The sequence below is a fragment of the Neofelis nebulosa genome, chromosome X, assembly GCF_028018385.1.
Source record: "Neofelis nebulosa isolate mNeoNeb1 chromosome X, mNeoNeb1.pri, whole genome shotgun sequence".
In the NCBI taxonomy this organism is placed as follows: Eukaryota; Metazoa; Chordata; class Mammalia; order Carnivora; family Felidae; genus Neofelis; species Neofelis nebulosa.
Window position 1 is genome coordinate 125409112 of NC_080800.1, and position 22838 is coordinate 125431949.

General features: G+C 37.7%; 1 protein-coding gene across 2 annotated transcripts; it reads left to right on the forward strand.

Annotated features, from left to right (window-relative positions):
- The first annotated feature begins 1613 nt into the window (after positions 1-1613).
- Positions 1614-13482, forward strand: LOC131502555 (golgin subfamily A member 7-like). 2 transcript variants are annotated; one of them, XM_058713363.1, is made up of 3 exons: positions 1614-1706; positions 10383-10539; positions 12196-13482. In XM_058713363.1, the coding sequence occupies exon 3, from the start codon at positions 12217-12219 to the stop codon at positions 12688-12690; it is 474 nt and encodes a 157-aa protein (XP_058569346.1). In that variant the 5' UTR covers positions 1614-1706; positions 10383-10539; positions 12196-12216; the 3' UTR covers positions 12691-13482. The 2 variants fall into 2 exon arrangements, with proteins under 2 accessions (XP_058569346.1, XP_058569347.1); XM_058713364.1 differs by lacking the exon at positions 10383-10539 and having other exon boundaries at positions 1615-1706.
- Positions 13483-22838: the final 9356 nt, after the last annotated feature.

Here is a 22838-nt window from a genome sequence, read left to right on the forward strand (position 1 = left end):
CTCAGGCACCTCATCTGTAAAATTGAGATAATAATAATTATTATCCTTCAGAGTTGTAAGGAGTCAGTGAATTGAGCACAGCACCTAGTTCAATCAAGTAAGCTCTTAATAAGTGTGAGCAACTTTGGGGTGCCCGGGTGGCTCAGTCGTTTAAGCGTCTGACTTTGGCTCAGGTTATGATCTCACTGTTCCTGGGTTCAAGCCCTGCATCAGGCTCTGTGCTAACAGCTCAGAGCCTGGAGTCTGCTTCAGATTCTGTGTCTTTCTCTCTCTCTGTACCTCCCCTGCTCATGCTCTCTCTCTCTCGCTCTCTCTCTCTATCAAAAATAATCATTAGATTTTTTAAAAAAATAAGTTTGAGCTACTGCTATTACAGACAGAAAGAGAGAAAGAGAAACTACTATATTATCTGGCCTTGATCTCACAACTAGGGACAGAAACACAAGATGATTTCTGACCTCAAAGTTGCTCAGAGTCTAGTGGTAAAAATCTCTCAACTAGCAGAGTAAATGACCGTAGCTCAGTAGGATAAATGCCATAATAGTGCAAAGTGAGCACACAGAAAAGTGAGGAAAACTAAGTTTTGAACTAGGAGGAGGTACTTAGAAAAGTGGTAAAGGGAAAAGGGATTTCCAAGCAGAGGGAACAAATGTTCAAAGAAAATAAGAGTCATGAAAGATTTTTATGCATTTGGGGTACTGCCAATGTGTTTTGGTGTGCGTGTACCAAAGGATTTTGAGAGGTGGAATGATGGAAGGCAAGGATAAAGAGGCTGGAAGGAGCTTCAGATGCCAGAATCAGTGATTTGGGTTTATCCTTAAGGCTACAAGAAGCCATCAGAAGGCTTCAATTAGGGAAGTGATTTGTGTTTTAGAAGTATCACCCTGGAAGCAATGTGAAGAAAGGATCAAAGAAGGGCAACAATGTATTAGAGACTACAGCAAAATTTATGTGAGAAATGCTGAAATTAGCAGAAGACACTATGAGAAATACATAGAATTTAGAATCAACAATTGGTCACATGTGGGCCGTAACTGGATGTGGGGATGCAGGAGATGCTGCTAATATAGGGAGATAAGTGATAGTGGATGTATTAACAACTTAGTAAGTCTGCATGTAAACAGAAAAAGAAAGTAGAGAGAATTTCACTGAAGCAAATCAATGAGGAAATGAGACAGAAGAGGGAGAAGACAGATGGGCAGGAAATAGGTCAAGCTACAAAGATCTTAGATCAGAAAAGAGATGTAAAAGAAGAATGAGAGGGAAGAATGGCTAGGAGGTTGTGACCTGGGATATTTTAATGTATGCATTCATAGGTAGAGTAGTTTCTGATGAATAATAAACCCAGGCAGTGTCTGTGGGAGAGTGTGTCTAGTATGAGCTAGAGAAGTCCACCAGAAATGAGAAGTCCAAATTGCTGGGTGGTCAGTGTGGATGTTGAAGTCATCTGGAAGATGATAGGATGGTGCAGAGAGGAAGATCATTAGCCAGACTCCCAATTCCTTGATAAGATAGAATAACTAGGAGGTCAATGGGTGGTAGCATGAATAAGCATAGATGATATAGCAAAATGGCATAAATCTCAAAAAGGTAGATATTATTTGGCCTAGAAGCAACATGGGAGTGAAGAAGACCCATATTTCTTCCAGTCCTAAGGTACACGGTGTTTGAGGAAAAAAAAAGCCTCCACTGGAGAGGACTTCAAGGTAAGCTAAGATTTCAGAGTAAGCTGTATCTTCAGCAAATAACTGGGGCATAGTTAAGGCTTGAAGATGAAGAAATCATTCAGAGCAGATGTTGGAGTGAAGATGTCCTGGGTTCCCTATTCTTTTCCACTGATGTATTTATCTATCCTTCTGCTAGGACTTCAGTGTCTTAATTATTATAGCCTTATAATGATATTAGGCAGAGCAAATTCTTCTACCATCTTCTTTAGAAGTATCTTGAATATTCTTGTACCTTTGCTTTTCTATGCAAATTTTAAAGCTAGATTGATAAATTCCACAAAATAGAATGTATTAGAATTTTTTTACTGCAATTGCATTGAATTGTCAATAAATTAGGAGAATATTGACATATTTATAATATTGAATCTTTCAGTCTATGAGTATGGCATCTGTATTTATTTCAGGCTTATTTCATGTATCTCGTTGTCCATCATTTTCTCTATGAAGGTCTTACACATTTTATGTTAGAGTCGTTCCTGAGTACTTCATATTTTTAATATCAAATTTTATTTTTTAATTTAATTTTCTATTTTCTTTAGTCAACATGCTGTCCTTTTTCTAACTTCTTGATAGAAATACTTAACTCATGAATTTTCAGTCTTTCTTCTTTCACTTTATTACTACTTTAACTACATCCCCAAATTTTTGTTATTTGGTATTTTCATTGTTTTTCAGTTCAAATTATTTTAAATTCCTATTATGATTTCTTCTTTTATCTATAAGTTATTTTAAATTGACTATTTTCAAACATGTAGGGATTTTTCTAACTGGCATTTGTTATTGATGTCTAGCTTAATTCCACTGTGGTCAGAGAACACTCTGTATGGTTTCAGTTCTTTGAAATTTTTTGATACCTGCTTTCTGAATATAATATAGTCCATTTTTGTAAATGTTATACATGCTGGGAAAAATTACACTTTCCATTTGGTTGGTAGATATAAGCATAGATATAGATGTAGGTATAAACATGGGTATAGGTGTGGAAATTGATATATGGTTATAGATACATATAGATATGTCTCCATTAGGTCAAGTTTATTAAGTTTTTTTCAAATTGTCTTTATATTTACTGATTTTTGTTCTGCTTTTCTATCAATTATGGAGAGGTGTGTTAAAATATCCAACTATGATTGCTTATTTCTCCTAATAATTATGTCAATTTTTGCTCTTATATCTTCAGACTACAGACAGTCCCCCATTTACAATGTTTCAACTTATGACTTTTTGATAGTGTGAAGGCAATATGCATTCAGTAGAAACTGCACTTCAAATTTTGAATTTTGATCCTTTCCCAGGTTAGTGGTATGTGGTATGATACTTGTGATGCTGGGCAGCAGCAGTGAGTCAAAACTTCCCATCAACCATACAGTCATGAGGGTAAACAACTGATACACTTAAAAACATTCTGTACCCACACAACCATTCTATTTTTCACTTTCAGTATAGTATTTAATAAATTATATTATTCAATACTTTATTATAAAAATAATAATGTTATTGTGTTAGATTATTTTTCCAACTATAAGCTAATGTAAGTGATCTGAGCATGTTTAAGTTAGGCTAGGCTAAGCTATAATGCTGAGTAGGTTAGTTATGCATTTTCAACTTACAATATTTTCAACTTATGATGGGTATATCGGAACAAAACTTCATCATAATTTAAGGAAGATCTGTACATCACTAGGTGTGCAACAAATTTTAAGACTGTGGGTGAAACACATACATTAACAACTATAGCTGAACATTTTAACCTAGGACTCTCAGAAACTGAAAGTTCAAACAAACAAAATAAGCAGCAATATCAAAGAAACAATAATAAATTTGAGCTAATAGATAATATAAAACTCTACATACATGCAACAAAAAGAGAATACCAATTCTTTTCAGGCACATTATTCATTTATAAAAGTAGAATATGAATTAGGAAAAAGGAAACCTCAATAGACTCCAAAGGGTTAATGTCATAAAAACTATGTTCTTTGACCATAGTGCCTATGCAGAAGTTAGTAACGCAGATGTCATTAAAAATCCACAATATTTGGAAACAAAATAGCATATTACCAAATAATCCTTAAATTGAAGTAAATTAATAAATATTTAGAAATGAATAAAAAACACTCTATTTTAGTATCCCATAAAATTTTAAATATGCTTACCCTGAGACATAGCAATATGACTATTAGACAAACTCCATTAGCCTAGAGAATCCCATGCACACATGACCTTGGAGACATCCCAGAAGGTCCAGAGTGGCAGTACTTGTAGTAGTCCTAAACTGGACCCAATCCAAATACCAAAAGAAGTTGAGTGACTATACGAATTACAGAATATCTATAAATGCAATATCATTCAGCAAAGAGAATGAACAAACTATGCTATATACAACAAACTGGATGAATCTTATAAACAAAATATTGAGTCAAAGAAGCCAGACGCACAATAATATATATTGTATGAGGTTATTTTTATAAACTTAAAAGTAAATGTGTAAATAGATTATAAAACTAATACACAATAACCAGGGAGCTGGTGTTGGAAAAGAGCATGAAGGGATTCTAGAGGACTGTTCATGTTTTCTTTGACTTAAGTAGTGCTTACATGAATCTCCACCTTATAATTATTCCTTATACCATGTAATTATATTTTATTCACTTTTCTGTAGATGTGTTATAGTTCACAAAAATGCTTAAATATTGTATATAGTACTTTAATACTCTCAAAGCTGAATCCTTTTACTGGGCTGAAGTTGAGAACTAGCATGTTCTTACACACATTAGAGTAGGTTCTGGATGTGTATGTGTGTTTTGGTGGAGATGGAAATATTGGAGTGAGATATAGTATGTGACATAACATTTTTAAATTTGTCGGACAAGAAAATGGTCTAAGAGGAATCCCCTGGTTTGTGATTGACACTACCTTTTAAAAAAACACCTTTTAGAGAACCCTCCTTCATGATGAAAGACCCATTCCAGAACTTTTCACCTAACAAATTAGCTATGGTCAATATCAGTGGCATTCAAAACTTAGTGTATACACAAATTCTTTTATGGGAAGATTGTTAAACTGCAGAATCTTTGCAACCATTTTTAGTGGAACATGGGGCAGATAGAAGAAATCTTCGTTTTGAACAAGCACACCTTGAGATTCTAATACAGATAATCCAGTGACATGGGAAATCTACACTGCAGAGCCTGATATTTCCTTCCATTCTGGCTGCATGAATAAAAATATCTGATCAATTCAGTACCAAATGAGATTTGTTCATATGAACAAAAGAACCAAGACAGTGGAATGTTGCATTATTAGAGGAACTCAGTCACAGCCAGTCAGTGACCACCGAAGTACTCTCCATGTGCAAACTCAGTCTGAAACCCTCTATCATGTCCAAGCCAGGATAGGATTAAAGGCTGGAGACTGATGTAAGCAGCTGGAAGTTTGGTGACAGCAAATTGAGGGAATTTCCATTTGAGTTTAGAGTTCTCTGTTTTCTCCATGAAAATGAATGGCAAGATTATTTTCTATGGGAGAGAATGCTTAAGGGGTATGTATAAAGTAAGAAAATATAATGTAGAGAGAGGATGAAATGGGTAGCTAAAGAAACAGTAGGAATACTAAGCAATGTTGAGGATCCACATGAAACTGGTAATTGTGAACTTATAGTGATATAGTTAATGTGACAGTGGCTGGCAGCAATGAGCAAACAAGCTTTAGCCGCCTGAGGCCCTGGACAGAGGTGAGAGACAGGCATTGACTGTGGCCCTGAATAGTTTAATTTATACCTGTTTTCTCAGTGGCCTAGCTGCTATTTAGAGGCTGGTGGATTGGGCATTTAACTCTTCCCTAGTTCCAAAGCACTTCAAGATCACCTATTCACTGACACCATGGTTTCTGATTCTCTGCTTTCCTGGCCTCTTCCCTCTCCAGAGCATCCACCATATCTGATTGACTAGGAGAGGTCAATCCTCTCCTAGTCACTCCCCTGACTCCCACTGGAGAGTATCTTGCCTATTTTTTTTTTTTTGCCGATAGAGTCTGTGGCTTTTCCCTTCTTAGTTCCATCCCAGAATGCCTAGTGCTAGACTGAATAAATAGCAGAGGCTTGCAAAGTGTTTTGTGGCTCTTTAAAATGACATGAACCCCAACACCCTGTTTTATTACTCCTCAGATGACAAAAAAAAGACCAACTACATGCTTTTATAGAAGAAAATCCCAAATGAGTTGCAGAGCAGGTCACGAACAAGCCTTTCTAATTGGATATCAATGATGTAATGATACTCATTACAGACACAGGTCTGGTAGTTCTTCACATTGCTTGCATATATAATTTCTTTTTCACAATTGCAAAAATATTCTTCAGAAATCACCACCTTTCTCAGGTGATTTGAGTTTTCAGTCTTTGGTGTTTTGCCTTCTAACACTCCCTAAACATCACAGCAGTGCTCAGAAATGGCCAGTGTCTTTTATTTATTTTTCCCCCTCCTGAATTCCTAGTGATTCTCTCAATGTGTATGGGTCACTGCTTTCCATCAGATTCAATAAAAAAGTCAGACAAGGTCCCTACCCTCATGTAACTTATATTCCAACGAAGAGAGAGAGAGATGATGCACACACACAAAAGAAATATGGAAAATGACCTCAGTGGGTGATGCATGTTCTGAAAAATATCAAGAGAGCAATGTCATAGAGAGTAAAGTTGGACTAACCTTAGATTACAAGGAGATGACTGGCATGAAGTAAAAAGTTTACTCATGCACCTATCTGGAAGAGGAGTATTCCAGAGAATGCTCCAGAGAGAACAGCAAATGCCAAGCCCAGGAGTGTGTTTGGCGAGTCTGAGGAATAGCAAGAAGGCAACTAAAACTTCAGTGAAAGGAGCCAGGGGAGAGCAGGAGGAAGTTAGGAGTTTGAATTTTGTTGCAAGTAGCACTGGAAACCACTGGAGGGTTTTGAGCAAGGAAGTTATAGGAGTTGGTTTCCATTTTATAAACATTTCCTTTAGCTTCTCTGTAGAGAGTAGGTTGTAGAGTTACATTACAGATAACAGAACCATTTTCACCCATTTAAACAGAAAGGATTTTGAATTAGATGCTTATAGAGGTGCTGAAAGAATCAGAATAGCATATTCTAGGTGGAATTTCAGGATCATTTCCCAAAATAACATCAAATAATTGGCACCATCAGGAACCTGGAGATTCAAGAAGCCACTGCCCCACAGCTGCCTCCAGGGCCACATATTCTCTGCTGAGATAATGCAAATATTGGCTCCAAGACCACAATGCCTCATTCTCTATCTAAATAAACAAAATGGATACCCAGTGACCTACTTTTTCATGCCCTCAAAGCCAGGAGCTACACCTTGTGAAGTCTGTTACTGCCCATGCAGAAAAAGTAAAAACTCTAACATCATGCTTACTAGCAAAAACCAGAAATCACAGAAGCAAAATCATGAACTCTTCTCCACTCACTTTTTCAAATTACATTCAGATCTGTCTCTTGGCAGAGGCTAGGTTACCTGCGGAATCCAAGCCAAGAGAAACTTCTGGATATATAGTCTTTAGCTTTCCAACCTCTTTCGTTTGGTAAGGTATGCTAGGATTGGGGTTGGAATGAGTTCAGGTGAGCTAAAATATGATATTTGTCACAGGAAAAAATATCAGAAGTGGGGAAGCTGGTTAGAAGCTATTATAGTACTCCACCTGAAATTTTGGACCATCGTGTTTTCATTTTCATTTTTCTTTATGTATTTTTTAATTTCCTCTTTGATTTATTCCTTGACCCCTTGATTTTTATTAGCATGTTGTTTAGCCTCCATGTGTTTGTGCATTTTCCAGTTTTTCTTGCAGTTGATTTCTAGCTTTGTACCATTGTAGTTGGAAAAGATGCTTGATATGATTTCAATCTTCTTAAATTTATTGAGACTTGTTTGTGACCTAACGTGTGATCTATCCTGAAAAATGTTCCATGTGCACTTGAAAAGAATGTGTACTATGCTGGTTTTGGATAGAATGTTTTGTATATTTATTTGTTAGGTCCATCTAGTCTAATGTATTATTCAAAGCTGCCATTTCATTATTGATTTTCTGTCCGTATGATCTATCCATCAAATTTAGTGGGATTGTAAAAGTCCCCTATTATTATTATATTACTGTCAGTTTCTCCCTTTTTTTCTGGTAACATTTGTTTTATGTATTTACGTGCTCCAATTTTGGGTGCATAGATATTTACAATTGATATATCCTCTTGTTGGGTTGACTTCTTTATCATTATGGAATGCCCTTCTTTGTTTCTTGTTACAGTCTTTGTTTTAAAGTCAATTTTGTCTGATACTAGTATTGCTAACCAAGCTATTTTTTTCACTTCCATTTGCATGGTATACGTTTTTCCATTCCTTCACTTTTCAGTCTTTAGTTCTGAAGTGAGTCTCTTGTAAGCAGCATATTGATGGGTCCTGGATTTTTATCCATTCAATTACCCTATCTATTTTAATCGGAACATTTTTCCTATTTACATGTAAAGTAATTATTGATAGGTATATATTTCCATTTTGTTAATTGTTTTCTTGATATCTCTCTGTTCCTTTCTCCTTTTCTTGCTCTCTTCCTTTGTGATTTGATTGTTTTCTTTAGTATTATGCTTGAGTTCCTTCCTCCTTATGTTTTGTGTATCTATTATAGGTTTCTGATTTGTGGTTAAACTTGGATTCATATATAACACCTTATTTGTATAGTAGTCTATATTTGAATAGTAGTCTATATTAAGCTGATGGTCACTTAAGTTTGAACACATTCTAAAAGCACTACATTTTTATTACCCCCACCACACTTCATGTATATGATGTCATATTTTATATCCTCTTATTTTGTTTATCCCTTGACTAATTTTTGTAGATATAACTGATTTGTGGATAAATCACAAACTACATTTGTGATTTAACATTAATACTGTCTTTATAAGTAATTAATCTACTACCTTTACTATGTGTTTGCTTTTACTTGTGACTTTTTTTCCTTTAATATTCTTCTTACTTCTAATTATGGTCTCTTCTTTCCACTTAAAGAATTCCCTTTCACATTTTGTTAGGGTGGTTTAGTGGTGATGAACTCCTTTAACTTTTGTTTATCTGAGAAACTCTTTATCTTTCCTTCTATTCTGAATGATAAACTTCCTGGGTAGAATATTCTTGGTTGTAGGATTTTTCCTTTCAACACTTTGAATACATCATGCCACTCCCTTCTGGCCATCAGGGTTTCTGCTGAAAAAGCAGCTGATGATTTTATAAAGTCTCCCTTTTAAAATTCTATTTTTATCATTACTTTTTGACATTTTAATTATGTTTCTTGGTGTCGACCCCCCCTTGGGTTAATCTTGTTAGGGGCTCTCTGTGCTCCCTATATGTGGATGTCTGTTTCCTTCCCCATATTAAGAAAGTTTTCAGCTATTATTTCTTCAAATAAGTTTTTTGCCCCCTTTTTTTCTTCTCCTACTGTGATTCCTATAATGCAAATGTTATTACACTTGATGTTGTCACACTTGATGATGGCTTTCAATCTATTTTCACTTTGTATTATTCTTTTTTTTCTTTCTGCTGTTAAGCTTGGTTGTTTTCCATTATCCTCTCTTCCAGATTGTTGATCTGTTTTTATGCATCTTCTAATCTGCTGTTGATTTCCTCTAGTGTATTTTTCATTTAATTTACTGAATTCTTCAGTTCTGACTGGTTCTTTTTTTTTTTTTTTGGTATTTTCTACCTTTTTGTTGAAGATGTCATTGAGTTCATTCACTCTTTTCTCAAGTCCAGTGGGTACCTTTATGACTATTACTTTGAATTCTTCATCAGGCATATTGCTTATCTCTGTCTCATTTATTTAGCTCCTTTACTGTGATTTTTGTCATGTTCTTTCATTTGGGACATATTCCTCTGTCTCCTCATTTTGTCCAACTCTCTGTATTTGTTCATATGTATTAAGTAGGTCAGCTACATCTTCTGGTCTTGAAAGTAGTGGCCTTGTAGACAAGAGGTGCTTAGTGCCCTATAGTGCAATCCCCCTTGATCACCAGACCCAAGACCTCAAGGGGTACTTCCTATGTGGGTTGCATGTGCTCTCTCCTATTGTGACATAGTCACCATTGCCTTCATCTCAGCCAACTATAAGGACCTACTTTGCCTGCTTTTGGCACACTCTGCAGGATGTGCTCCCCACACTGTTGAGAGGCCTGGCTGTGGCTGCTGCAGACTCATTGGTGGGCTGTTAGTCAGCCTAGCAGTCTGCAATTAACCTCTCTGCCACAGTTGCACAGTTGCACAGTGAATGCTGAAGGGCAGCACTTGTTCCCTGTGCAGCCAGCAAAGAGGCCACCTGAAAAGATGATGATAACTTGGACCAAAGAGGAAAAGGGTAAACGTTTTGAAAAATGGTTGGATTCAATATTTTACTTTGAAGATGGGACTTGTTTATAGGTTGAGGCAGTGTTGACAAAAAGATAAAAGAGTAAATATTAAAACTTCCAACCACTCCTGTCCCAGCCACCCTTTAAGATTTTTCCTGAACCATTAAGCCTGGTTTAGGAGACCCTCTTATGCATTTCAAAGCATTACACTATGATGGAATCTCTTATTTTATCATCTATATTTATACCAAATTTTCACTTCTCTAGGAGCAGAGCATGTGTCTGTACATGGCACAATTCCTGGCACATGGTATAATCTCAATCAACATTGTTCTAAGAATGGATGAAGAGATGAGTAAACTAATTCCTAGAAACACACAAACTACCAAATATGACTCAATAAATATAAAATCTAAACAGACAGGTAATAATAAGTAAAGAGATTGAATCAGTAATCAAAAACCTTCCAACAAAGAAAAGCCCAGGACCAACTGGCTGGCTTGACTAGGGAATTTTACCAAATTACCTAAAGAATTAACACCAATCATTCTCAAACTATTCCAGAAAATAGAAAAGTAGAGAGCACTTTCTAACTCATTCTATGAGTTCAGCATTACCCTGATACCAATGCTAAACAAGAAAAGAAAACCACTGGCCACTATCTTTTATGAACATAAATGCAAAATTCTTCAGCAAAATACTAGCAAACTGAATCCAGCAGCACATTTAAAAAAGTATATTTCATAACCAAGTGGAATTCATCCTAGAAATTCAAGGGTGGTGATTGTTTAATAAGTGTAGATTTACCATATGACCTAGCACTTCCACTTCTCAATATATACCAAAAAGAATTGAAAACAATAATTTCACAAGGTGTGTACAAGGTGAAGACTTATACATGAATGTGTAAAACCACTTTTCACACTAACCAAATTGTGCATACCATTCAAACGTCCATTGACTGATGAGTGAATGGAGTATATCTATACAATGGAATATTATGCAGCCTTGAAAAGGAATGAAATACTGTTCTATGCTACAACATGAAAAAATCTTGAAAGCATTATATTAAGCAAAGGAAGCTAGTCATGAAAGGTCACATATTGTATGAGTCTGTTTAGAGAAAATGTCCAAAATAGACAAATCCATAGACTGAGAAAGCAGTTTAGTGATTGACAGAGCTGGGAGGGAAGAAGGGATAATGGGAAATGACTATTAATGGGTATATGGTCTTCTTCATGAGTGATGAAAATGTTTTGTAACTAGGTAGATGGATGATTGCAAAACACTGTGAATATACTAAAATCCATTGAATTGTACACTTTAAGACTTGTGCAGTGTGTCAGTTATATCTTAATAAAGCTGCTATTAAAAAAGAAAGAAAAGGTGCGCCTGGGATGCTCAGTCGGTTAAGCTTGGACTTTGGCTCAGGTCATGATCTCACAGTTCGTGAGTTAGAGCCCTGCATTGGGCTCTGTGCTGACAGCTCAGAGCCTGGAGCCTGCTCGGATTCTGTGTATCCCTCTCTCTTTCTGCATCTCCTCTTCTCTCTCTCTCTCTCTCAAAAATAAATAAACATTAATTAAAAAAAAAAAAAAAAGAAAGAGGGGCGCCTGGGTGGCTCAGTCGGTTGAGCGGCCGACTTTGGCTCAGGTCATGATCTCGCGGTCCGTGAGTTTGAGCCCCGCGTCGGGCTCTGTGCTGACAGCTCAGAGCCTGGAGCCTGTTTCAGATTCTGTGTCTCCCTCTCTCTGACCCTCCCCTGTTCATGCTTTGTCTCTCCCTGTCTCAAAAATAAATAAAACGTTAAAAAAAAAAAAGAAAGAAAGAAAAGAATGAATGAAGGAATACCATATCACCTTGAATCTATCCATTCAGTGTCCTGGTGAATCTTTCTCTACTAAGGGGGGACTTCTAGTTCATTGCTGGTATTGCTGGATAGGGCTATCTCTTTCAGCATGCATTGTAAAATCCTTTGGGTAGGCAGAAACTGGAATTCAACTCCAAGTAACAAACATGGGATCAAGCTTACTCAAGCCAAAACCACTATGTTGGGCTGAATTTCCCCTTTTCTCTCTAGGGGCATGTTTGGTCTCTTTAAATGCACTATACCTCGGTAGGCGGAAGGCAGAGGAGGCGGCATGCCCATCCTGTTCTCACCATAAGGCCGCAGCAGGTGTCAGTGTCCAAGAAGGTATTCATTCAGCGAGACTACAGCAGTGGCACACACTGCCAGTTCCAGACCAAGTTGCCTGTGGAGCTGGAGAACCTGACTGATAGGCAGCAGTTTGAAGAAACAGTTGGAACTCTAAATAACCTTTATGCAGAAGCAGAGAAGCTTGGGAGTCAATCATATCTTGAAGGCTGTTTGGCTTGCTTAACAGCCTACACCATCTTCTTATGCATGGAAACTCATTATGAGAAGGTTGTGAAGAAAGTGTCCAAATACATTCAAGAGCAGAATGAGAAGATATATGCTCCCCAAGGCCTCCTCCTGACAGATCACATTGAGAGAGGACTTCGAGTTATTGAAATCACCATTTATGAAGACAGAGGCATGAGCAGTCGGAGATAAACCATCGAATTAAAGATCTCTCCTCCAGCTGGGACCCTCATCTATCCACTGGCCGATCGCAGAGTGTCCCCTACCTCCTCTCCAGAGCATCATTCCTTTGTATCTGCTGCCATAGCCACGGTGCCATTTACTCCAAGGACTAACTTTCTAAAATTCCACACCTGGAGTGACCTCTGGTCACTCAGCATCCACTTTGTGTCTCCAAATTGTGTAGGACTCTGTAATCTCTTGATTAGTTTCTGAGAAAACACAATGAAACATTTCACTTTTTTTATTCAAAGCCGTTAATAAAATAAGCCATTAGTCAGCTCAAAACAAAATTCATTTCTTACCTGCCACCAGGACAGTGGTTCTCTCATTCCTGGGGCCAGCTTCCCAGGTGGCTTGAGACTTCAGTGAGTCCCGTCTTAACCAGTGTTCAGTGTTATTTCCCCCAAATTCAGAAAATGCTTTTCTCCGGGATTTTGGTGAAAGGTAGGCCATGTCTGTGGTTTTGCTAACACATCTCCCAGATCTACCAGTTTTTCCATGGCCAAAATCTTAAAGATTTATTTCTGCTGTTCAGTTTCTCCAACTGAAGCTCATTGGAAAAATAATGTATAATGTTACTTGTTTTATTATAACAGTTATTCCTAATTAAAACAGTATTTAATGCAATTTCAAGTTATTTTTCTTTGGAGAATTTTTTTATTGCATTACCTTGAATGTTGGGAAGATGTAGTATGTGTTGTGTGTTCCTTACAAAAATAAGTAAGCACAATAAAGTGGATGCTAAACCATCAAACACATAAATGTCCCTGCTGTGTCCCTGAATGTGTGATAAGCAAGTATAATAAATATTTTAATTATAGTTTTGCTATAAATATAACTTATGAGAAAAAAATTTGATATGAATAATACTGTATATTGCTAATTTTTAACTGTCCCTACTGGCAAACCTTATGATTCATAGACTTTCCTCGTATACAGTATTTAGTGCACAGAAATCTTAGGATTGGTTCAAATACAGTAAGTTCAGTGATTTCCAACTAAAACTCTCAAGTCAGAGTCTGTGTTTATAGTTCTTCTGGCTGTATGTTCTTAGTGTCAGAGTTTCTTTTTTTTTCAATATATGAAATTTATTGTCAGATTGGTTTCCATACAACACCCAGTGCTCATCCCAAAAGGTGCCCTCCTCAATACCCATCACCCACCCTCCCCTTCCTCCCACCCCCCATCAACCTTCAGTTTGTTCTCAGTTTTTAAGAGTCTCTTATGCTTTGGCTCTCTCCCACTCTAACCTCTTTTTTTTTTTCCTTCCCCTCCTCCATCGGTTTCTGTTAAGTTTCTCAGGATCCACATAAGAGTGAAAACATATGGTATCTGTCTTTCTCTGTATGGCTTATTTCACTTAGTATCACACTCTCCAGTTCCATCCACGTTGCTACAAAGGGCCATATTTCGTTCTTTCTCATTGCCACGTAGTACTCCATTTTGTATATAAACCACAATTTCTTTATCCATTCATCAGTTGATGGACATTTAGGCTCTTTCCATAATTTGGCTATTGTTGAAAGTGCTACTATACACATTGGGGTACAAGTGCCCCTATGCATCAGCACTCCTGTATCCCTTGGGTAAATTCTTAGCAGTGCTATTGCTGGGGCATAGGGTAGGTCTATTTTTAATTTTCTGAGGAACCTCCACACTGCTTTCCAGAGTGGCTGCACCAATTTGCATTCCCACCAACAGTGCAAGAGGGTTCCTGTTTCTCCACATCCTCTCCAGCATCTATAGTCTCCTGATTAGTTCATTTTGGCCACTCTGACCATAGCAATCTCTTACTCAACACATCCCCAAAGGCAAGGGAATTAAAAGCAAAAATGAATTACTGGGACCTTATGAAGATAAAAAGCTTCTGCACAGCAAAGGAAACAACCAACAAAACTAAAAGGCAACCAACGGAATGGGAAAAGATATTTGCAAATGACACATCGGACAAAGGGCTAGTATCCAAACTCTATAAAGAGTTCACCAAACTCCACACCCGAAAAACAAATAATCCAGTGAAGAAATGGGCAGAAAACATGAATAGACACTTCTCTAAAGAAGACATCCGGATGGCCAACAGGCGCATGAAAAGATGCTCAACATCGCTCCTCATCAGGGAAATACAAATCAAAACCACACTCAGATATCACCTCACGCCAGTCAGTGTCAGGGTTTCTTACACCCTTCATTCATCTTTGGGGTTTTGAGAGCACTGTATTTGCAAGGAAGTTAACAAATACATTAGAAAAGAATGAAACAGTTAAAAGTTTTACTTTCAGAGATACTTTAGGTGCTAATACTGGGTTTAAACTTTCAGATTTAGTCTCTTTTATGGATCTGTTAGTTATTAAGTAAATCCCATCAGCCTGTGTAATATTTTAATTGTATAAAATTCCTTTGTTACTTTATAGCTTGTAATAGTGTATCTGTCTGTCTTTTAAACCTGTTGCAATAACTTTGCTGAAATAATAATACATTAGTAAAACTTTTCTTAACCAAAAAAAATGCACTATACCTCATTATAACAAACCGAGAACACAAATAAATTCTGTATTTTGTCCCTGTGCATCATTGTGAAACAGAACCATGTCCACATTGATATCTGAGATGAAGCTGCTGACAGCAATATACAAATGCCAAAGCTGCTGCTGAAAGTGCTTCTAGAAAGTAAAGGGGAGGCATCAATTAGTCCAACATGAACTGCGAGCTTTGAACAAAATTATATTTGAAACATCTAAACTGTACAATGACAATAAAACACCAAGTGAAATCAGAAATTCCAGTGCAAGATGATGATTCTCCTGTGACTCGGGTTTTTGACAACCCTGCTGGATACGTAAGCAACCATGTTCCAGGTCTCCAAAAGAAAGCCTATCATGAGTGGTCAGTTGCTTCATAAATTGCCACATCTAAATTAAGAAGGTAAATTAGTAGTTTAAAAATGAAGTGTGATACCTTAAGCTTAGCAGTTTATTACTTGAGGTTCTAAATTCTTCCTGGAGTCTGGTCTATGTAAGAAAATGTCTTTTATTATCTCCCAAACTCCAAGAGCTTCAAGCTGGGACAGACACATTTGGGACACATCACAAGAGTTGGCTTCTCCTAACCCACATTCTGCAACCCTTCTATACATCTGCTTCTGCCCCTTATCAAAGTCACATAGAACTATGGATAAAATCAGCCTGCTTCCAAAGTCCTACATTTTTTCCTTCCTTTCATCACACTTGTTCTACTGTTTGGCCAGCAAACGGCTGGCTAACTCCAGATCTTACATTGCTTGTGAATTGAACATGTGCTCAGCAATTGTTTTAGATATTTTCCACCTATTAATTCATTTTACCCTATGAACAAGTTCTATTATCACACTTTAGAGATGAGGAAACTGAGGCACAGAGAAGTTAAGGAACTTGACTAAGGTCACAGAGCTAGGGAGTGTCAGAGCTAGGATTCAAACCCAGGCAGTCTGGCTTCAGAGCCCAAGGTCTGACCTCCATCATATCCTTTCCACTCCTGGCTGAAAAACAGTACCTGGCTTTCAGGGCTGTTGTGAGGACTAAATTATTATCATTAGTCCTCTGGAGTAGGGTGGCCATTTTCTGTCAAGTGGGCTGGGATTGGGAGTACATTTAGCAAATTAAGTTCCACACATAGTTTAGAACAAGCATTTCCATTTATTTTAATAAACCTAAGTGAACATAAAGTGAAGTTCCGCATAAACATAGCTCCATAATAATGCATTTCATTGGAAAGAAGCTCTCTTAACGTATTTACATTTAATGGAACACAAGAAGGGTCACTCTGACTTCATTTCCAAAGCTGACTCCTAAGTAGCATCTACAAATTCACAGAAAAGCTTTCACAGACCTAATAACTTGTGGAATAGGGTTATGCACTTGAATATGTGCACACCCTGTTCTGAAAGCTTTTTGTCCCACTCTAGTAGTGTTGATTTTAGCAAGCATATCCTTGGTGGCTGTTCATCCACTAAGGCATGTTGGCCCTTCATGCTCTATCTCAACTTAATAGGCTCCATGTGGGAGAAACAAGTCTAGAGGAATCAATTCACTATAATGGGCAATGTTCCCATAAACAACATCAGGAACATGAGAGCTGCCAGAAGAACTGAAGTGCATTCCTGTCATCTTCTTTTATGGAAATTCATGCCACCCAAATAAATGCTATACTCACTCCTCATTTATATGTTCTGTAAATTCAGTGCATTAAATGAATGCAATATGTCCACATTCTGAAGAGCAAACTAGAGAATGGCTCAATTCTTTAAAATCCCATAATCCTCGAGAACAAACCAAAGGCTTAAACCAGTCAAGTTCAGAAGCTAAGAAATAAATAAATAGTTTAAGCAAACTTTCCCTTGGGTTTGGCACTTCTAAAAGAGAGAAAGGGTTGTTGGGGGAGTAAATGTGGCTCTTTGTTGATTAATTAAGGATGCTTAGGCAACACTCAGTGGAATCCATAACTTATAGCCTGAGTTGTTGCTGTCATTTTTTTTCACTTAGACTTCTAGTTGTCGATTAGTACCTAAAATGACTTATGTAATTTGTGCCTTTAGGATGTCAGGTGTTAAAATTACTTTTCAGTACACTGACACAAATTATGATTGGATTTATTTGTTAAATGAGGTAAGAATTCAGGGGAGAAATCGTGGTGGGCAAAAAGAATCTGTTTTAAAATGAGAAGAGATATGGAGGGAATATAGCTAATGATGAGAGAAATGAAGCTTATAGACTTTTAAATGGAAATAAGCCATGCACACATAGAGCTCTAATGAAAGGCATTATATGATCAGGGCATGCAGTCAGATCTCTCAAAGATGGTTTTTGGGGAAAGGATATGTAATCTTAGATTTAAAAGATAGATTGGATTTGAGCATATGAAGGTATAAAATGGAATATCCACCAAAAGGAGGTTGTTCAGGGAAAGACCAATAACCCCTTTAGATTAAAGCTTGGTATGCATGACAGGAAGGAACAGGAGGAGGGAGCTTGAAGGATAGGTTGAAATCAAATGGTAAATGGTTTGAATGCAGAATGGATTAAAGAGAAAGCTAACACCAAAGGGAAAAACCAATTAGAAGACTACTGCAAAGTCCAAGTCAAGCATAAAGGTCAGAAATGCGGGCAGGGGCGGGGGGGAGTGAGAGCAGTGGCATGAGGAGGACACAGTGGAGAGAAGCATCATGGAGAGCCTCAGAGGTCAAATTGAAAAAGATATGGTGAGCCAGACAGAAAAGCCAAGATAATAAAGAAACAATCTCCCTATACCAGCTCTTAAAATTTCACAAAACAGGAGTCAATTAGGAGAAGGAGACAAGATGACAGAAAAGCATGTAAGTTTTTTTGTGAGTCTTGCACCCATGAAATACAGCCAGACCAACACAAGCCATCCTGCACACCTAGAAAACTGATCTGAGGATTAACACAACAATCTGCACAACCTGAACCACAGAATTCAGCAGGTATGCGGCATGGAGAGGTGAATTGGGGGAAAGAGAAGCCGTGGAGGGCAGGGAGCTACTTTTGGGTGCAGAGAGAGGATGGAGACAGGGGCAGAGAGAATACAGGAAAAGCACCCCCCCAAAAGCAGCTGGAGAGAAGGTGGAAAAGTGGAAACAGCTGCAGGGGCTTAACTAAAAAGGGAGAAAGGAGAGGGTTTAAATTCCATTAAGAATATAAACGGGGAGCACAGAGTCTGCAACTCCACAGCTTAATACCTGGTGGTGCTCTGGTGAGAAGGGTAAATCCCCAGGAGCAGAGTGGAGTCCGGGGTCTTCAGGCCACACAGGGAGAGGTGGTTCCCCTGCTGGGAGGACACCTGGTAGAGGCTGTGTGAGTCCCCCAAAGTCAAGGCCCCAGTGGACCCAGGAGAACAACCACATTCACTGTGCTGGAACAAGGTCGTTAAGGGTGAAGCCTGGTGCCAGATGTGTGTTGTGATTTTCCAGAGTCCCAGAAGCGCTGCTGCTACCCTGTCTCGTGAACTTTCTCAGGAGCGGGATGGCACCTGGCCGCAGTCTCTGGGCATTGGCAGCAGCACAGTCATGCAAATGTTCCTGGGTGCAGCCAGTACTGGGCCATTGCTCGGTGAGACCCTCCTACAGAGGGGCAGAACAGGTCAAAGCCGCAGTCCCTCAGAAGTAAGGGGTCAGGAAAAACAGCCGAATCTGAGACAAAACTCAGGAGGGAGGTGGGGGCTTAGTCACGGACTGTGTAAAAGTGAGGAGTGGACGGAAGCCAAAGACAAAGGATGGGTGCACAATTGCTGACCAGGGAGAACAGAGCTCCGATACTAGAGACTGGGTATCTGGGTGACCCATTTTCACCACTCCCGCGCATGTGTACACGCACCTACAAGCGCCAACAATCGACCCCAGTAAGCTAAGCAGCGCCATCTAGAGGAGAATGGAGCCACCACACTAAGCCCTGCCCAACTGGGCCAACCTCGCTCTTCAGGAACACAAGTCACTTCGCCTGCTTAGTGTATGGACTATAAAGCACTTCATAGTTTGACTTCTAGGGTAAAACGAAGTAATTTCAGTCATATTTCAGTCTGTTCACTGGTCCATCTATTCAATTTTTCTTTCTTTTTTTCTTTTTTCTTTTTTCTCTTTTTCATTTTTTTCTTTTTCTTGAACACAGAAAGAGAAAAAAATCATTTTTATTTTCAATTTTTATTAAAAATATTTTTCTTTAATTTTTTTCTACTATATATTTTACTTTCATGTAATTTTTTTCAAATTCTATTTTCCTTCCATAATTTCATTTTAGTCTACTTCAGTGTATTCATTTTTCAAATTTCAAACTATTTCCTTTTTTTTTCTTTCCTCCTTTTTCTCTAATCTATCAAGACCCTTTCAACACCCAGACCAAAACACACCTAGGATCCAGCATCATTTATTCGATTTTTGTGTGTGTGTGTTTGTTTTTAATTTTTTTAATTTTAATTTTTTTAATTTTAATTTCTTTTTACCTCATTAATTCCTTCTCTCCCTTCAAAATGAAAAAACTAAGGAATTCACCCCAAAAGGAAGAGCACGAAGAAACGACAGTGAGGGACTTAACCAACACAGATACAAGCAAGATGTCTGGACAAGAATTTAGAACCATGATAATAAGAATACTAGCTGGAGTCAAAAATAGATTAGAATCCCTTTCTATGGAAATAAAAGAAGTAAAAGCTATTCAGGATGAAATAAAAAATGCTATAACTGAGCTGCAATCTCAAAAGATTGCCACGGCAGCAAGATTGGATGAGGCAGAACAGAGAATCAGGAATATAGAGGACAAACTTATGGAGAATAATGAAGCAGAAAGAAAATGGAGATTAAAGCAAAAGAGCATGATTTAAGAATTAGAGACATCAGTGACTCATTAAAAAAAAATCAGAATCATAGGGGTCCAAGAAGAGGAAGAGAGAGAATTAGGGGTAGAAGGGTTATGTGAGCAAATCATAGCAGAAAACTTTCCTAACCTGGGGAAAGACACAGACATCAAAATCCAGGAAGCACAGAGGACCCCGATTAGATTCAACAAAAACCGACCATCAGCAGGGCATACCATAGTCAAATTCACAAAATACTCAGGCAAGGAGGGAATCATGAAAGCAGCAAGGGAAAAAAAGTCCCTAACCTACAAGGGAAGACAGATCAGGTTTGCAGCAAACCTATCCACAGAAACTTGGAAGGCCAGAAGGGCATGCCAAGATATATTCAATGTGCTGAAACAGGAAAAATATGCAGCCAAGAATTTATCCATCAAGACTGTCATTCAAAATAGAAGGAGAGATTAAAAGTTTCTCAGACAAACAAAAATTAAAGGAGTTTGTGAACACTAAACCAGCCCTGCAAGAAATTTTAAGGGGGACTCTCTGAGGGGAGAAAGGATGAAAAAAAGACCAAAAGCAACAAAGACTAGAAAGGACCAGAGAACATCACCAGAAACTCCAACTCTACAAGTAACATAATGGCAATAAACTCATATCTTTCAGTACTCACTCTAAACATCAATGGACTAAATGCTCCAGTCAATAGACATAGAGTACCAGAATGGATAAGAAAACAAGATCCATCTATATGCTGTTTGCAAGAGACCCACTTTAGACCTAAAGACACCTTCAAATTGAAAGTAAGGGGATGGAGAACCATCTATCATGCTAATCGTCAACAAAAGAAAGGCAGAGTAGCCATACTTTTATCAGACAATTAGGACTTCAAAATAAAGACTGTAACAAGAGATGAAGAAAGGCATTGTATCATAATTAAGAGGTCTATCCACCAAGAAGAATTAACAATTGTAAACATTTATGCTCCAAATGTGGAAAAACTCAAATATGTAAATCAATTAATCGCAAACATAAACTCATTGATAATAATTCCATAATAGTAGGGGGCTTCAACACCCCACTCACAGCAATGGACAGATCATCTAAACAGAAAATCAACAAGGAAACAATGGCTTTGAATGACACACTGGACCAGATGGACTTAACAGATATATTCTGAACATTTATTTCATCCTAAAGCAATGGAATATACATCCTTCTCCAGTACACATAGAACATTCTCCAGAATAGATCACATACTGCGACACAAATCAGCCCTCAACAAGTACAAAAACATGGAGATCATACCGTGCATATTTTCAGACCCCAATACTATGAAACTCAAAATCAACCACAAGAAAAAATTTATAAAGATAGCAAATACTTGGAGACTAAAGAACATACTACTAAAGAATGAATGGGCTAACCAAGAAGTTAAAGAAAAACTAAAAATACATGGAAGCCAATGAAAACGATAACACCACAGCCCAAAGCCTCTGGGACTCAGCAAAGGCAGTCGTAAGAGGGAGGTATATAGCAATCCAGGCCTTCCTAAAGACAGAAGAAAGATCTCAGATACACAACCTAAACTTACACCTTAAAGAGCTGGAAAAAAGAACAGCAAATAAAACCCAAAACCAGCAGAAGATAGGAAAAAATGAAGATTAGAGCAGAAATCAATGCTATTGAAACCAAAAACAAAACAAAACAAAACAAAACAGTAGAACAGATCAATGAAACCGAAAGCTGGTTCTTTGAAAGAATTAACCAAATTGATAAACCACTAGCCAGTTTGATCAAAAAGAAAAAGGAAAGAACCCAAATAAATAAAATCAAGAATGAAAGAGGAGAGATCACAACCAACACAGCAGAAATAAAAACAAGAGTAAGAGAATATTATGAACAATTATATGCCAATCAGATGCGCAATCTGGAAGAAATGGAAAAATTCCTAGAAGCTGAAACTGGAAGAAATAGAAAATACACTACCAAAACTGAAACAGGAATAAATAGAAAATTTGAGAAGACCCATAACCAGTAAAGAAATTAAATTAGTAATCAAAAATCTGCCACAAAAAAAAAAAAAAAAAAAAAAAGAGTCCAGGGCCAGATGGCTTTCCAGGGGAATTCTACCAAACATTTAAGGAAGAGTTAACACCTATTCTCTTGAAGCTGTTCCAAAAAATAGATATGGAAGGAAAACTTCCAAACTCTTTCTATGAAGCCAGCATTACCTTGATTCCAAAACCAGACAAACCAAAAACACTATAAAAGGAGAACTATACACCAATTTCCTTGATGAACATGGATGCAAAAATCCTCACAAAGATATTAGCCAACCGGATCCAACAATACATTGAAAGAATTATTCACCACGACCAAGTGGGATTTATACCTGGGATGCAGGGCTGGTTCAATATCCACAAAACAATCAATGTGATTCATCACATCCATAAAAGAAAGGACAAGAACCATATGATCCTCTCAATAGATGCAGAGAAAACATTTGAAAAAATACAGCATCCTTTCCTTATAAAATCCCTCAAGAAAGTAGAGATTGAAGGATCATACTTCGAGATCATAAAAGCCATATATGAAAGACCCAACGCTGATATCATCCCCAATGGGGGAAATCTGAGAGCTTTCCCCCTAAGATCAGGAACAAGACAAGGATGTCCACTCTCGCCACTGTTATTCAACATAGTATTAGAAGTCTTAGCCCCAGCAATCAGACAACACAAAGAAATAAAAGGCATCCAAATTGGCCAGGAGGAGGTCAA

What these genes read in the sequence shown, in the direction of transcription:
- LOC131502555 (XM_058713363.1), top strand. Translation starts at nt 12,217, where the DNA reads ATGCACTATACCTCGGTAGGCGGAAGGCAGAGGAGGCGGCATGCCCAT.